Source organism: Anguilla anguilla, chromosome 16, assembly GCF_013347855.1.
Source record: "Anguilla anguilla isolate fAngAng1 chromosome 16, fAngAng1.pri, whole genome shotgun sequence".
Classification (NCBI taxonomy): domain Eukaryota; kingdom Metazoa; phylum Chordata; class Actinopteri; order Anguilliformes; family Anguillidae; genus Anguilla; species Anguilla anguilla.
In genome coordinates this window covers 22,096,806-22,112,365 of record NC_049216.1, presented here as the reverse complement: position 1 = coordinate 22,112,365, position 15,560 = coordinate 22,096,806, and the positions used below count along the sequence as shown (strand labels likewise).

Below are 15,560 nucleotides of genomic sequence, written 5' to 3'. Positions count from 1 at the left end.
GCATGGGACATGACCCACAAACCCGCAACTTGGCAGCTTGCATGGCTGCCACCCAATATTGTTATCTCATGCAAAATACAACAGTAGGAGAGTAATATACGTAAACATGAAAACATTTTTTGAAAATTGAAAGCATTTTTTGAAGTAATATTACGGAAAAATCCGTAACAAACATTGTCACCCACCTTTATTAGCGTTAAGTACAGGTACTACGAGACCCAGAAATCTTTGCGGAGTTCTATCTGTTTCGCAAACGCCTGCGGACTTGGATTGGTCATGAAATCAGCGGAGGCGGGAAACCATTAATCTATTTGCTGACTTAGCTGTCACAGTATTCGAGGTGCGGTACGTTGTTGCGTCCAGTATCCATCTTCATGTGTGGTTACCGCCCTTCGGGTGAGTAAGCGAGGGGCAGGGAGTTGGGCAGGAAATATGATTATAATTTAGCTGTTAGACAGAGAACGGTAAACGCGATAGTCTTATGAATATAGATAGCGTATGCACCTTGGATCATTCTGAAGCAATACTTTTGGGTAAGAATAAACTTAAATGTTTAATGTTTTAACATTGCTTTGCATAGCTAAGAAGCAACAGAAAGCTGCAGTGCTAGCTAGTGCTAGCCATATTGCAGACAGTGCAACTGGTTAGTGATGGATGTAGCGCTAGTTGCCGTTATTGGTTGCCATAGCTTGCTGAATAGCTTGCTAAATGGCTGTCTGCGTGATCCGGTTGAATAGGACTTTAGCTGTCAACTGCAATGGCTGAACTGCGTGTTGAAGTAACAAGGTAATGTTCACTTTGTCTGTTGTCTCATTTGTCTGTTGACCACTTTCCCCCCTTCTGTTGAGTGTAGATTACCTCTGTCATACCTGTTCTTATTACTGTCTGTGATATGAATTGCCTTCCACAACACGTTTGCATGTGTTACCCTGTTCGGATGGTGCTGATCTTCCCGAGAGAATGTTTAAATTTTTTTTTAACGTTTGGCTAAGTCCCTGGCTAGTAACAATTGAGAGTTCGCCAAGTTACTGCATTTACTATCGGTTGTTGTATGCACCACTTTATGCAGCCTTTGTAATTCCCATCTAAACCTGCAACTAGAACGAAGAGCAAGCTATCAATAACTAACGAGCAAATTTATCTAATTTAGCTAGCTTGTGTGTTCCTGTTTTGCATGTAATATTATGGAGTGAATTGAGTATTAGCTAGTTGGTAATAGATGGCAGAATTAACGTGCATAGCTGACGAACTATCTTTCTAAGTTGCTTGACCAAATATGTATCTCCTTTTCCGAAGTATTTTTAGCTTCTTAATATTTGTCAATATTGAGCTAATATAGAAACGACACAGAAATGTCGTTCTTGTACCCATTGCATGGAACATAACGGCGATAACCTGTCTGCGCAAGAGAATGGGCTTTTAGAATAGAGCCTAGCATTAGCTACTTGTTTATGTGATAACAGATAGCAGACGTGTATAACTAGATTCATGTTTCCATGGGACTAATTTGGTGGTGCATGCTTTGATGTGTGTGATTTATTTTAGTTTGGCGTACGATATGCGTAACTAATACGCTGTCAAACCTGGTGCGGTGGTTTTAAGGGCTGTGCCACCTCCCTACCGTTTGCCCCCACCCTGCGGTACTGTAGCAGGTGAAAGGAGCGGTCATGCAGCAATTACTAGACACCAAGGGGAAAGCGCGAGTCTGGATGCTGGCGTGCATTGCGTCGCTTTTGCTCGCGCCCTAGATTCCGTGAAATGTGCAAGAAAAATTGAAGCAGGATGCCTGGATTCCTGAAATTTTATCCAACGTTAGCTGTTTTGCTACACGGCGTTGCATGCGGGTGACCCCAGAGTGTGATTTATGTTTGGTTGAGTGGTTGCTGTAGTATTAAATGTTTAAACATGGTACAAGGGTGTGTTTTGAATAAAGTATGCTTGCGCTTTACACCGTTGTTTTGTTTCTCGGGGATTACACAGGATGCAAGGCTGTGAGTATCCTGTGTGTTTACGTAGTAATGGGGTTTTAACCACGACGGGTCTGTATGACTACTTACTTAATTATAGTCGGCAGGGGTGTGGTGCCGTCTGTAGCCAAATGCCCTTTCACGGAGCTGTTGCACGAGGAGGTCTGAAAGCCTCGTAGCTATTTGTGTTCTGTGAAAAACCACGGATTTTCCTTCAAATTCCATCTTGGTTACGCAAACAAAAGACATTACTGTGATGCGAAGGAAGGCATTTTCTGAAAACCTGGGCTATCAGGACCCAGACGTCATCAGTAGAGTCAGTGTGGAACTTCTACTATGCATCCTACATTTGAGACACTTGTAAAGATTGTTGTCATCTTAAAATGAGTACTGTACATAGATGATGAGGCATGGCCATTGAATTAATATCATGGATGTTCATAGCTATCTCCATTCAGACATGCCAGTTTTTGATGACATCCAATCTAATTGTTGCATGTGTTTTTATTTATTAATTTTTAATGTTTTGCCAAAGAACAAATTATTGCACTAATGCATTTATTACAGCTTTTAACATTGCCCTGACTGTAACCATTTAGAGAGCGGTTTTGCGTCATGTGGTTGTTTATTTTTGTAGGGTGAATAATGTAATTATGCACAATGTCATATGCAGGATATAGTGATGGGTACTGTAACGGGACCCTTGCATCTTTATGTGTGTGTGGGTGTGTGTGTGTGGTACGTGGTGTGTTGGGTAAAGGAGGCAGTCAGGAGCATCAGCCCTCAGTAGCACTGCCGTAGCTGTAGCTGCAGCACACAGGAGTTGACTGAGCCAGCTGATCCACCCCTGACTGTCCTCTGTTCTGTCATACTGATACAGGAAGGAGACCTCATGCACTTACAATATACCCCCCAAACACCACACACATACCACATGCACACACACATGCACATGTACACATACCGCACACGCACATGCACATACACACATACTGCACATACGCACATGCACATACAACACGTACACACTTCACACATGCACGCCTACATTCACACGCATATGCGCACGCACACACACACACACACAGAGTGTGCATGGACCGTGCTATACTCAGGTGAGGAAATTAAGGAGGGGGCCATGCTAAATTTAGCTCTGGAGTCTGTGGTAATCTAATAATCACACTAGTTTTTGATCTTGATCTCCATGTTAAATGCTATTGTGTCCATAACTATATGAACAGAACATTATGAGGGAGAAATCTGTAAGATATTGGAACTGATTTTCTTCCTGCTGCAGTGTGGTTTGACCTGAATGAATGAAGAGAATTAGCACTGCCAGGCTTAGTTATGGCACTTTTGTAGTTTTGAGCTTAAAAAGCCAGTGTAAGTAATCAGATTCCAAAAACAAGGTTCCTGCCATCGATATAATGTTGAGCTTTTTTCCTTTTTACTGTGTGTAGCTAATATTTCTGATCTCCTTCCCACACCACGTTTAAGGGTGTAAGCCTGTTTGTACAGTCATAGTTCCCACAGCCGTCAGATGGTCTTGCCTTACTTATGTCAGAATGATTTCAGGGCAGCATGCTGTGTTGTTGTGACCGCTTGATTATTGTGAGGTGTTGCGATTATGGGGTTGGTGTGTGACCAGAATGTTCAGGTTCAGTTCCTCTAATGTTGGAGTCAATTCCATTTTAATTCAGTCAGCTCAGGAAGTGAACTGAAATATATTGCATCTGATGAAAAATGGTCTTAATATTCTGTGTGGATGTTTCTGTGAATTCAGTTAATTGTAATTAATTTCCTGAATTGGCAGAACTGAAATGGAATTAATCCCAGCTGTTATCTGTAAATCACCACATGGCAAAATGTTTTATAATCTTAGCTCTGAATATTTTCTAACCCAAACCCTAACCCTAACCCTAACTAATAGAGAACATGTGGTCCCTACTGGACTCTATATACTGTTCATTTAATGCTGTGAATTTTGCTGCACAGGTTTTAGTCACGGAAGTGCAGTGGGTTTCTGTCAGAGGTTGAGCTGAAAGCTCTGCCTTTAGCTGCTCTCTCTTAGTGACCTGTGTTGCGGGCCCTGTCCGGGCCAGTGCGCATGCGGCTGTGATGTAATACCCACGGCGGGTGAGAGGGTTTCGCTCGAATGGCAGCGTGTCGGTGAGAGTCTTAGTGTCGTCTGGCCTGAGAAGGGAGCCGGTCCTAGTCGTACGGGATTGGCCACTGTGTTCGCGTCTTGCGTGTGTCTGTAGGACAGATTACAGGCCGGGCGAGAAGGTGAGAGGTGGCGAGCGGCTCACGGGATCACACGCACGTCTGTCACTCTCTGATCTCCTGAACGCGGTGACCCCCCCCCCCCCCCCCCCCCCCCCGCTTTCAGAGTAACACCCAGTCCCACCTCCCTCCCACCCTGACATCTCATCCCCCCATGCAGTGGTGTTAGAAGAAACAATCAGAAAGATACGGACGAAAGCACGGGATTATAAATGGAGTGTGACCAGTGTCGTTTCTCGTTGCTGGGCCCTCGTCTCCTACGTACAGCGAATAAGGAGTTTATGACAGCGACAACATTGACATTCTAGCATAAGAGCATTATGTGTGTGTGTGTGTATGTGTGTGTGTGTGTGTGTGTGTGTGTGAATAGATTAGGTTGATCCCTCTCTGGACAGTGGTTATTCCACAAGCTAGACCTCATCCTGAGGTCACTGCAGATTTCTCCTGTCTGTCTGCATTAACTAAGGCAGGTTTTATACAATAAGGTCCATAATGTTTGGGACAAAGACATATTTTTATTGATTTGGCTCTGTACTCCACAACCATGTATAAAATACAGTGGATTTTATTCATAGTTCCCCCCATTTACATTATGTTGATGTAACAGTTACAAAATGAATTCTGAAGCGTACAAAGGTTGAGAACCCCTGGTCTAGATGTTTAATGTCCTCTTTTTGCATTTAATTTCCCACACAGATGTTGCACAAGCATTTCAGCCTGGCTATATCATTTTGAGGACTGAGAGAGAGACTTTTTCCTGGTTGTCTGCCACAAAATGATCCTCTCTACTCTGTTCTTGAGAAGTCTTTGGACTATTTCCGGCCACTTGGTTTGCGGTCTGGAACGTCTTCAGTCAGGAGTTAAGACACAGAGCTCCAGCCTTTGTATATATTTAAAAAGCATGAGAATGAGGGTGTCACTATTTTGGATTTTTTCAGTTGTGTGTGTTTTCTGTGCTGTGCTTGTGGGTACAGTAACATAAATCACTGCACTGTAAGATAAAACACTGCACTGGTTATATCACTGCTTTGTAAGGTAAATAAATGCAGTGTAGCGTGAATCGCTGCACTGTGTAGAAAATCACTGCAGTGTAGCGTGAATCGCTGCACTGTATAGTAAATCACTGCAGTGTAGCGTGAATCGCTGCACTGTATATTGAATCACTGCAGTGAAACATAAAGCACTGCACTGTAACTTAAATCACTACACTGCAGTGTTTATCACTTTAGTGTAGCGTAAATCACTGCAATGTTTTTTTTTTTGTTTGTTTTTTGTATAGTGAATCACTGCAGTGTAACATAAAGCACTGCACTGTACCGTAAGGCACTGCACTGTAATGCTAATTTGGGCTTTTTAAATGATGTATTGATATTTATAATTTAATTTTCTGGGAAAAGTCTCTGGCTGTTTGTTGACTGACTATTTGAGGATTTCTCCCAAGATACGTTTCTATTTAGCTAAAGAGCTTCCCAACTAAACCAACTCTAGTCCGGTCCAGAATGGGAGGAGCCAGTCTTGTGATACATGATTCATGATTGAGTTGATTCTCTTGTCTCTTGACAGCCTTCTCAGTAATATCTTGCAAGCCATCGGAGAAAGGGAAAGGCAGAACAGCAGCTGACTCAGACAGAAAGGTGAGAGAGTCCGCCATCGTTCCCCAGCGTACCCACCAGCAGAAGGGTGTTGCACATCGCTCAAGATTCCTTCATGTCAACACAGTCTCTCCGAGTCCTCTGAGTAAAATATGCAACATTCACCAAGCACTCTGCTGCAGCCATATGTAAATGCTTTCAACAATGATGCAGTCATCCACAACCAAGCCATGTGGTTCATGGGTGGGGGGCTAAGCAGTTCTCCCCTTGTTTGGAGAGATTAAATGAGTTGTTCATGCAGTGGGGAATGTCTTTACTTTGCCTTTTTCTCAGGAGAGGAAACTTTCTGGCAAGCCAGTTCCCCGAGGGTCCAGCTTTTGGTTTAATTCAATAAGGCGCAGTGAGAGAGAGGCTCATTGTTCGGGGTTAAATAAGAGTTTTCCCTTTTGTGCTTTCAAAAACACAATGTTCCTTTCTGCAGTCCTCCCTGGTTCTCTGGGTGTGCTTGCATAAACACACTGTTCCGTTCTGGAGCGCTCCCTGGTTCTCTGGGTTGCCTACAGAAACACAGTGGTCCTTTCTGTGTGCTTAGGAGTGTTTATCACACCCTGTTTGGACAACTGGATCGTGGAGAAGACGCCTCAGCCTGAAGGACTACCAACGTTGCCATGGCGCTGCCATTTAAGAAAGAGCTGGAGAAGTACAAAGACATGGACGAGGACGAGATCCTCAACAACCTGTCTGCTGAGGAGCTGAGACAACTGGAACACGCCCTGGAGGAGCTGGACCCTGAGGTGAGAGAGAGGGAGGAGGGTGAGAGAGTGTGGGACGGGTGAGAGAAGAAGGGATGGGAGAGGGATGAGAGAAAGAAAGAGGGACGAGGGAGAGGACAATGAATGAGGGAGGGAAAAGGGATCAAGGGAAAAGACAGATGGAGTGAGAGGGGTAGAGTGATTGGAGAGAGGGGAAGTTGGGGGTCTTTGTCTCCTCTGAAGCTTTGGTGAAGAAGGAACAGCTTTAAGAAAAGCTCTTTAAATAAATCCGAAGCTGAACAGAGAGAGCTAAAGAGGGTTGTGTGTTTACTATCTCAGGCCCCCCTCCTGCTTGTTTTTATTTCCAAACTTAATACCTGCCTAGAGTGAAAATATGTTCCAGACCTCCCCCAGTTTTATGTCCTTATTAAAAAGATGCTCACTGTGAGAGTGCATCCAGTATCACAACAAAAAACAAGTCATGGAGACAAGGCCAGATTTCCATTTCCTGTTATTGTTGTACTCCCCGCACCCTGCTCCCTTTCCCAGAATGCACTGCTGCCGGCTGGCCTGCGGCAGAAGGATCAGACCTCTAAGGCCGCCACCGGCCCCTTCGACAGGGAGAAGCTCCTCAGGTACCTGGAGAAGGAGGCCATGGAGTACAAGGATCGCGAGGATGTGGTGCCGTTCACCGGCGAGCGCAAAGGTGTGTCTGTCTGTCTGGCTCATTGGCTTGAGGAAGGGCGAGGGAGCATCTCCTCCACACCTGAACTCTCAGACCGGAGCTTTAAAACTAAAAACAACACTTTTTTTGAGGGCGTTGGGAATTGGGGTTGAGGGAGTCCTAATGAATTCCTGAACCATGACCACTGACTTCAAGTCATGGGTAGCCGAGGTAGGGCCCACAGAAATCTGACACATTTCTGACATTTAAAAAAATATATACGTGCAAGTGTGTATATATACACTACTACATAAAGTATGAGTACCCAACCAAATTTGTCAGAATGATATGAATAAACCATGCTTTGGAACTGAATGTGAGGGGGTTGGGCAGATGTGCAAATTAGAATAGTGTAAGATCACAAATATGTGATTAGAATTTTCTTATTGAACATTCTAATTCTGATGTCACAATCACTACTGGTAGCTGAAAGCAGTGGAGTTCTAGAACACCGACTTTTCAAGAAAACCTACTCTTGAAAGTGTTAAAAATAAATTCTATGTGACTCCACACTTAAAAAAGACTGCTCCATGCCATTGCAATTGGCACAAAGTAGTTTCTCCCCTGAGATGAACCACTCCTGTCTCCCAAGCATTACTCCCCTCAGGGTCAGGCAGTTGTTTCTGGTAAACTGTAGTGGCATCTAACAGATTTGAGACCGGGCCAGTCCTGTGAGGGGGCAGTGTTTTACTTCCAAATTATCTTCCGTTGTTTTTCCTCTGGAGAGAGAGTTTAAATCTCCTCTTCATTAATCACGAGACATGGATTCCTGTTTCTATGCCACGGTCATTTTTATGTTTGAGCATAATTCTTGTTTTGCTCATTCATGCTGAAGCCAACTGGTGTTCCGTCTTTCTTTTTTTCTTGAAATCACATGAGCCACATGTGCTTGCTGGTGTTTGACATTTTTGATGAGCCATAAATCATAAGCGATTCAGAAAAGTGTGTGAGTGTGCGTGTGCATGCGCGTGCGTGTGCATGCGTGTGTGTGTGTGTGTGTGTGTGTGTGTGTGTGTGCATGTTTGCGTGTGTGTGTCTGTGTTTGAGAGAGAGACAGTGTGTCTGTGCATGTTTGAGTGCATTTGCTGAAACTCTTCAGTGCTTGTACATTGTGCAACATTGTGCAATGTACAATGTGCACAATGTCAGGAGTTCAGCACTACTTAAAATTTGAAATAAAAAAAGATGTTGTACATATTTGAATTTACGGGAGTGTCCTTCTCCAAAGTCACGTGCTTCTGATGGTCAGCAGGGTCAAGGTCTCTGTCTCACCTCAAGGTCACAGCTGGCTTTTGTTAGTATTTAGCATAGTGCTTTGGTAAAAGCCAAGCTGATGAATTAACAAGTGATGATTTTTTTTACATTCTCTTTTCTGTTTGTGGTGATAGCCAAACTGAGTTAATGACTCTGGTGGGATTTTTCCTCTGATTAGATTAACTTGCCTTTTCTCAGAAAGTTAAATACTCTGACTTTTTCCTGGCTGTGATCCCCTACTTTTGGGTTAGTATTGGCACAGAACCTGGCCTGCTGAAGGAAAAAAGAAATTGTATTTGAAAGGCTGAATCATCTTCAGAGAATGTGCACATTAAACCCTTATCTTTGTTATTATTAATTTTTCCTAGGGAAAGCTTGGGTGCCCAAACATAAGCCAATCGAAACACAGCAAGAAGAAGTGACGACCCTTGACCCAGAACTGGAAGAAGCCCTCTCCAGTGCCACTGACACAGAGCTCTGTGACCTGGCAGGTGAGGAGACTGAAGATAAAAGCCTTTTTGTATGTGTGTGTGTGTGCGCCTGTGTGTGTGCGTGCAGCTCACAAAATAGCAGTTGTCCTGCAGTTGACACTGTAGGTGTCTGTTTCCCCTGGCTCCCCTGATGAAAATGAGCTTTGATTGGCTGTGCTGCAGTGTAGAGTGTCAGGCTGTTCTGTGAATTTGATTGGCTGTGCTGCAGTGTACAGCGTCAGGCCGTCTGTGGCTTTGATTGGCTGTGCTGCAGTATACAGTGTCAGGCTGTTCTGTGGCTTTGATTGGCTGTGCTGCAGTGTACAGTTTCAGGCCATTCTGTTCCAGGTCCCCTGAGGCCCGAATGTAAAATGAGATGGGGCTCACTGAGTCCCAGTGTCCCCTCCCTGCCAGTACAGTAGCTCTCTTTTAGTGCGTCTCTGATTTCTGAAAGCTGGCTTTGTCCCACGCTGTTTCCGCTCTCATCCCATGGGGTCTGAACTACATGTCTGTTTTTTCGCTCAGGAACCGGGTCCTAGAAGCCACTGAGAGTTTTAAATCAAGCAGGCAAAATGCAATTGTGTAAAAAATCTACAGTGAAGAGCCCCTGTCCTCTTACTCTCCACTGAAGAGATGCATTTCTGTGTGTGTGTGTGTGTGTGTGTGTGTGTGTGTGTGTGTGTCCTCTCTCACTGCTGGACTCTTATGGGGTTACATGAAAAGGACACATTTGCACGCTTTTTCTGTGGTTGCTGTAGTTACTCAGACCGAGCTGGCAGTGAGCACCATTCAGCCTCAGGCTGATTTTCAGTCCAGCAGAATGAGGCAGTGAGATTGGTCTTTCCTTCTCATTTTCAGCTATCCTTGGTGTGCATACACTGGTGACCAGCACACAGACCATTGATGGACCTGGTGGTAAAGAAGGCTATAACAGTGAGTACCAGTGAACACATCAGCAACAGGGAAATCTACAGTACAATAATTTGAGTAGTTTTTACTGAAATAACACAGATTAAATCACTTTGTTGAGGGTACAATAACAGTGGGCTCATGAATTCAAATTTGATTTGCACATGAGGGCAATGAGGTCCTGATGGCATTCATCGTGCTCAACCCTTCCCAGCGAGGTGCTTATTGTGTGTCACCCTGACCAAGTTTGGGCTGGCCTGGTTTGGATTCGATGCCAGACCGCAGGGCCCATCCATGCACTCAAGGTTGCCCTAACAGTCTAAGCTACCCAGCAGCTCTGGAAACGGCACATTTTGAGGTTGCTGTTTAGCTCATGTCGGTTGTCGTGGTTACAGATGTGGTCAAAGGGGAGAAGGTCAAGCCCGTCTTCGACGAGCCGCCAAACCCCACCAACGTAGAGGAGACCCTGCAGAGGATAAAGACCAACGACGCTACCCTGGTGGAGGTCAACCTCAACAACATCAAAGTAGGCCACCACCCTACTGTCCCTCGATAACGCACAGGCTTGTCATCGCCATGGTGATCTTACCTGTTCCCCTTTCTTCTGGCAGAACATCCCCATCCCCACGCTGAAGGACTTTGCCAAGGCCATGGAGAAGAACACGCACGTGAAGAAGTTCAGCCTGGCTGCCTCGCGGAGCAACGACCCCATCGCCATGGTGAGCCCCATCTGCAGAAACGTGTCGGAATCCTGACGTGTGTTAATAGTGCAGTTACTGCCATGTCTGCAACATGTGGAAAGGGAAGATTGGTCTCTGTCCATGTCTAGAACATCTCAAAAGGGAAGATTGGTTTCTGCTAGAAATCCTGCAGTTTGATAGGGTTATCGCAAGCTTTAACCAGGACTACAGGTCTGTGGTTGAGTTGGGTTGAATCTGCAGATGATTATGAATCCTCCAAAGCGGCTGACCTTTGGTTTATTAGCTTATTGCTTTTGCTGAAGCTGGACTGATTGTTCCCACCTGGTCAGGTTCATAATACTTCAAGGTTATGAGCTAAAATGCTTTGCGCAGGTTACTCTGATCCTGTGCTAGTGCTGGTGTGAGTATAAGCTACTTCAGAGGGACATTTTGGACCAAGGTTTTGAAATCTTACTTAATCAATACTGTGGGTGTTGCTCTAATATTGGGGTGTGGCCCTAACGTGGAGGCGTGACCTAACGCACATGTGGGTGGTTCCTCCACAGGCGTTCGCTGACATGCTGAGGGAGAACCGCACCCTGAGAAGCCTGAACCTGGAGAGCAACTTCATCACAAGCGCCGGGATCCAGGCCCTGGTGGCGGCGCTGCGGGACAACGACACGCTGACCGAGATAAAGATCGACAACCAGGTGTGGGGGGGGGGGGGGGGGGGGGTGATGCCGTTGCCATGGAAATGGGGACCAAGTCTCTGAATCCATGTTGCCTGTTAGATTTAACCTGTCTGCCGATCATGTTCAGGTGCATTTGAAGTGTATCATGCTTGCGGTGGGGTGGGCAGAAACACATGTAATGTGTATATAAAAAGCAGGGCGCCTTGTAACCCCTCCCACCCGACCAAAGGGATCACAGAGCTTCTCCACCCTAGCTCCCCAGTGGTGGAACAAACTCCCCGTCCCTCTCCAAACCTCCCCCTCACTACCCATCTTCCGCTGTGGCCTGAAGACTCATCTCTTCAGACTATGCTTAGACTAACCACCACCACGCTGTATATTTCACTCTAAATCCCCCACTCGAAATGCACTTTTTGTACGTCGCTTTGGATAAAAGCGTCTGCCAAATAAATGTAATGTAATGTAAAAATATTGAGTATGCAACACAAATGGCTATAGACAGGGAGAGAAGACGTGGTGTAAGCCGGAACAATGGGGGGCCATAAAGGAGAGCGGCGCTGAGAGAGGCAGCACACAGGCAGCCACAGGCTGCATTCATCCCTGGGAATCCAGGTGCTCCTCCTCCTCCTCCAGCTCCACCTACAGGCAGACACAAGCGTAGCCTCGAAGAGAAGCAAAGAGGAGAGTGACCACTGTAAAGCTATCCTCAGCGTGTGTGTATGATATTAAGCTCTCTCTCTCTCTATCCTTCCCTCCATCTCCCTTATTCTCACTCCCCCTCCCTCCATCTCTCTCTCTCTTTCTCTTTCTGCCTCCATCCTGTGTGAGCAGCGGCAGCAGCTAGGTACCACGGTGGAGATGGAGATTGCTAAGATGCTGGAGGAAAACAGGAGCATCCTGAAGTTCAGCTACCACTTCACTCAGCAGGGCCCTAGAGCGCGAGCGGCCGCCGCCATCACCAAGAACAACGACCTGGGTGAGCCCTGCCGCACCGCGCCACGCCCATACCACAGCCCTTATCACCAGGACACAGCCCTGCTCAACACTGATCTGGCATCAGTGTGTGCCTTTTTATAAAAACTAATGCTTGGGCAGGTTTCCCCTACAGGGACTGATCTAGAGTCAGTGTGTCTTTTACAGAGTAATTATTTGGGTTCATGGTTATGTTGGAGGCTTTAACAATCTGCCCTGCTAGCTAACTTTTCATTTTCCTGTAGGACCTCAAATTTCAATGTACTGTGTCTCTCTCTTTCTCTCTTTCTCTCTCTCAGTGCTGTTTTATGCTGTATTCTCTCTCTTTCCTCAATCCAAGCCCCGAAGCCCCTTTTCTCTGTGATTGGTCGAGACCCCATTCGGCTCACTCTGGGCGTGGCCTGAGTCACGTGACAGTCGGGGACCCCGTTGGCTTTATCATGCCCCCCCTCCTAGGTTTCTGCGCCCGCTGGTCTCAGATACCATGTTTCCTGTGTAAGAGTGTCTCATGGCATGCTGGGTAAAAACCCGGACGGTAACACACAGGGTTTGCAGTGCTGTGGACACGCCTCTAACCCACAGGCACCAGCTCAGTGTGTGGTGCTCAATCCTCAGCACCACTGCTGCTTCAAACAGACCCTCCCCCCTTCATTTCCAATTTTCCACAACCGCTGCCTGCCCGTGTGTGTGTGCCTGAGTATTTGTGCGAGTGTGTGTGTGTGTGTGTGTGTGTGCACCCGTGTGCGCAGGTGTGTGTAATTGACTGTGTGTGTGCATGTGCATGGGTGTGTCTAACTGTATGCCTGACATGTATGCCCTGTGTATACAAATTGTGTGTGTGTGCGCATGTTGGGAGTGTATAGTCGATCTCATGGCGTATGTGTGCTGTGTTCCGCTTCTCAGTGCGCCAAAGGCGAGTGGAAGGAGACGCGTAACCCCGGACTGCTCCCCGGCCACGCCCAAACCACGCCCTGCCACACCCGAACCACACCCAACCATGCCCTGCTGCAACACGTGGAAACAATTCAGCTGAACAGCTTTATGTGCCAAACCGTGGGGTATGGCCTGGTGTGGCATCATCAACCTATCTGAAGAAGGGAAATGACTGGAAACCCTCTACATAATTATTATTGTTATTATTATTATTGTTGTTATTATTATTATTATTATTATTATTATTATTATTATTGTTGTTGTTGTTATTATTATTAATATTGTTATTATTATTCGTATTAGTATTAATTTTGTGGTAAATATTTTATTGGCTAATAATTCCATTTAAGTTGGTTTTTCCCTATTCAGACCAATAGATTTGAACCTTGTTGAGTATTTTTTTCTCTGACAGGATACCATGAAGTACTCATTTAGCAGAGAACAGGAATGCTCTGGAGTTGCATTTCTTTCCTTTTCCAAACGGGGAGAATCAGTTTATAAATGGTTGGATTTAAACGCCATTAGGCTCCAGTAGACTGAAGCGGTCAGTACAGAACAGTGGTGCTTCTGAACTTCGCCTGTGTTCCTGTGTTCAGTTGCGTGGGGTCATTTTTAAAGCACCTGTCCCTCTCTTGATGGACACTGTAAAATGCACTGTCCTTGAAATGGTTTTTCACCCGAGGTTGTTTCTTGCATTTATTGTTGTTTATGGGGGTCATGGCAGGGGTTTCCAGTATGTTCTGGAGGCTTGTGAGGTGATCAGTGTGTTGTGGAAAGTGTGTAGTTGAGTTATGTGAGGGGTGACCTCTCAGGTGGGTAATGTGTGCTTTTTGCTGTCTGTCTTGTAGTCTTCCTGCTTTGCTGGGGATTGTGCCTCACAGACCAGAGATTTTCATTTTTACCTGAATTTTCCACCATCCTGGCCTGGGGAAAGGGAAGTAGACACCTGCCTATCAGAGCCTGTTTGACAAAGCTCTGCCCCCACCCCCTGCTCCTAGCGTTTTCCATTTTCTTGTGGAGAAATGGCCAGAAATGTTGGCAGACTGAGATTTCCAGGTTGTCTGTTTGAACCTATTGGTTTTTGTTGTCGAGAAAAAACAATTAGCCAATAGGAAATAGTGATTGACAAGCATCTTGAGCAGTCCCAGGGTTCATGAAGTCTTGCTCTTGCATTGCTGCCATTTGCCTTCCTTTAAAATAGTTCCGTGCTAAACTCGGCTAACCATGCTAACCCTTTCTCATGCCCATGCTGGCGCCATGCCAAAGAATGTATATCTGCATCTTTTTCCATTGTGAGGAATTTTAGTGGCTGGATTGCATATTTTCATCATAGATTATGTACAGAACAAAAAGCTAAATAAGCACATAATTTTTCCCCTCCTTTATAAGGTATTTATATTTCTGGTTTTGCTTTCTTTTGTTTTATTTCTTTCTGGGGCGCTGCAGTCATGGGTGTGAAATGGCCTTCCTGAAACCACTGCGATTTTAGGTATGTGTTTTTATCAGGGCATCCTGTTCGAAGTAGCAATGCAAAAGCAATGCCGTTGTCCAGAAGACGACCCGTTCTGACTCGCACCTTCAGTTTCTCCCCAGCAGAGGTCACCGAGCACCGCATAGACTGCTGGCTGAGGGGCTGACACTAAGATGCCATGCATGCTGTCTGTGGCAGAATTAACTGGATTGTATAGGGGAATGGGTGCATGCTTTTATCGCCTATGCTGTCACCCCTTAACTGTTTTTTACTTCTCTGTGGGATAACTGATAAAAACACAAGAATTGAAACAAAAGACACTTTTTCAACAATACTTGCAAAACATTTTGATTTTAAATGTACATTAACATTTAAACACTTATACATTTGTATTTTTCTTTGTCCATTTCTGGTCTGTGGAACATGCCATGGCTTTTAATACAAATTTTTATTATTAGGTATAAGGCAGAGCATTTTGGTACTGTACAAGCCTGTTCTACAGTATCAAATCATGGGTTTTCTTTTTTATCTTGGTGAGCCAAATGGATTACATGGAATATACAGACTGTATCTATACGTGTATGTTGATGCTTGACTGTTTTCTGAATAATCAGAGATATTGATGTACTATTTCTGTGGATCTGAATGGTGAAGCTCGCTGTATTCATTCCCATTATGTTTTTATGTGAATCACTGTGCAAGTTAAACTGCTGAGATCTTTAACCTTAATGTGGTGGTTCTGGACACCACAAGAGGAAACACTGCATACTGTTGTCATTATTATCATTAGTATTATTACTGCACAAAATTACTTGCATTGTATAGTTTAAAATGTACTCACCAATAAATGTTTTTACAAAA

At 45.1% G+C, this 15,560-nt stretch overlaps 1 protein-coding gene across 3 annotated transcripts; it reads left to right on the top strand.

Moving 5' to 3' along the window:
* Positions 1-325: 325 nt before the first annotated feature.
* On the top strand, positions 326-15,560 carry LOC118215482 (tropomodulin-3-like). Of its 3 annotated transcripts, none has more exons than XM_035396341.1 (11): positions 326-396; positions 5,814-5,884; positions 6,435-6,636; positions 7,144-7,300; positions 8,941-9,063; positions 9,901-9,975; positions 10,347-10,477; positions 10,563-10,670; positions 11,198-11,341; positions 12,155-12,299; positions 13,199-15,560. In XM_035396341.1, exons 3-11 carry the CDS (start codon positions 6,511-6,513, stop codon positions 13,228-13,230), a joined length of 1,041 nt encoding a protein of 346 aa, XP_035252232.1. In that variant the 5' UTR covers positions 326-396; positions 5,814-5,884; positions 6,435-6,510; the 3' UTR covers positions 13,231-15,560. The 3 variants fall into 3 exon arrangements, with proteins under 3 accessions (XP_035252232.1, XP_035252230.1, XP_035252231.1); XM_035396339.1 differs by having other exon boundaries at positions 361-533; XM_035396340.1 differs by lacking the exon at positions 326-396 and adding an exon at positions 568-786.

Coding starts and splice junctions, on each gene's coding strand:
- LOC118215482 (XM_035396341.1), top strand. CDS start 6,511: ATGGCGCTGCCATTTAAGAAAGAGCTGGAGAAGTACAAAGACATGGAC. Junction 9,976..10,346: donor TGGTAAAGAAGGCTATAACA/GTGAGTACCAGT, acceptor TCGTGGTTACAG/ATGTGGTCAAAGGGGAGAAG. Junction 10,478..10,562: donor TCAACCTCAACAACATCAAA/GTAGGCCACCAC, acceptor TTCTTCTGGCAG/AACATCCCCATCCCCACGCT.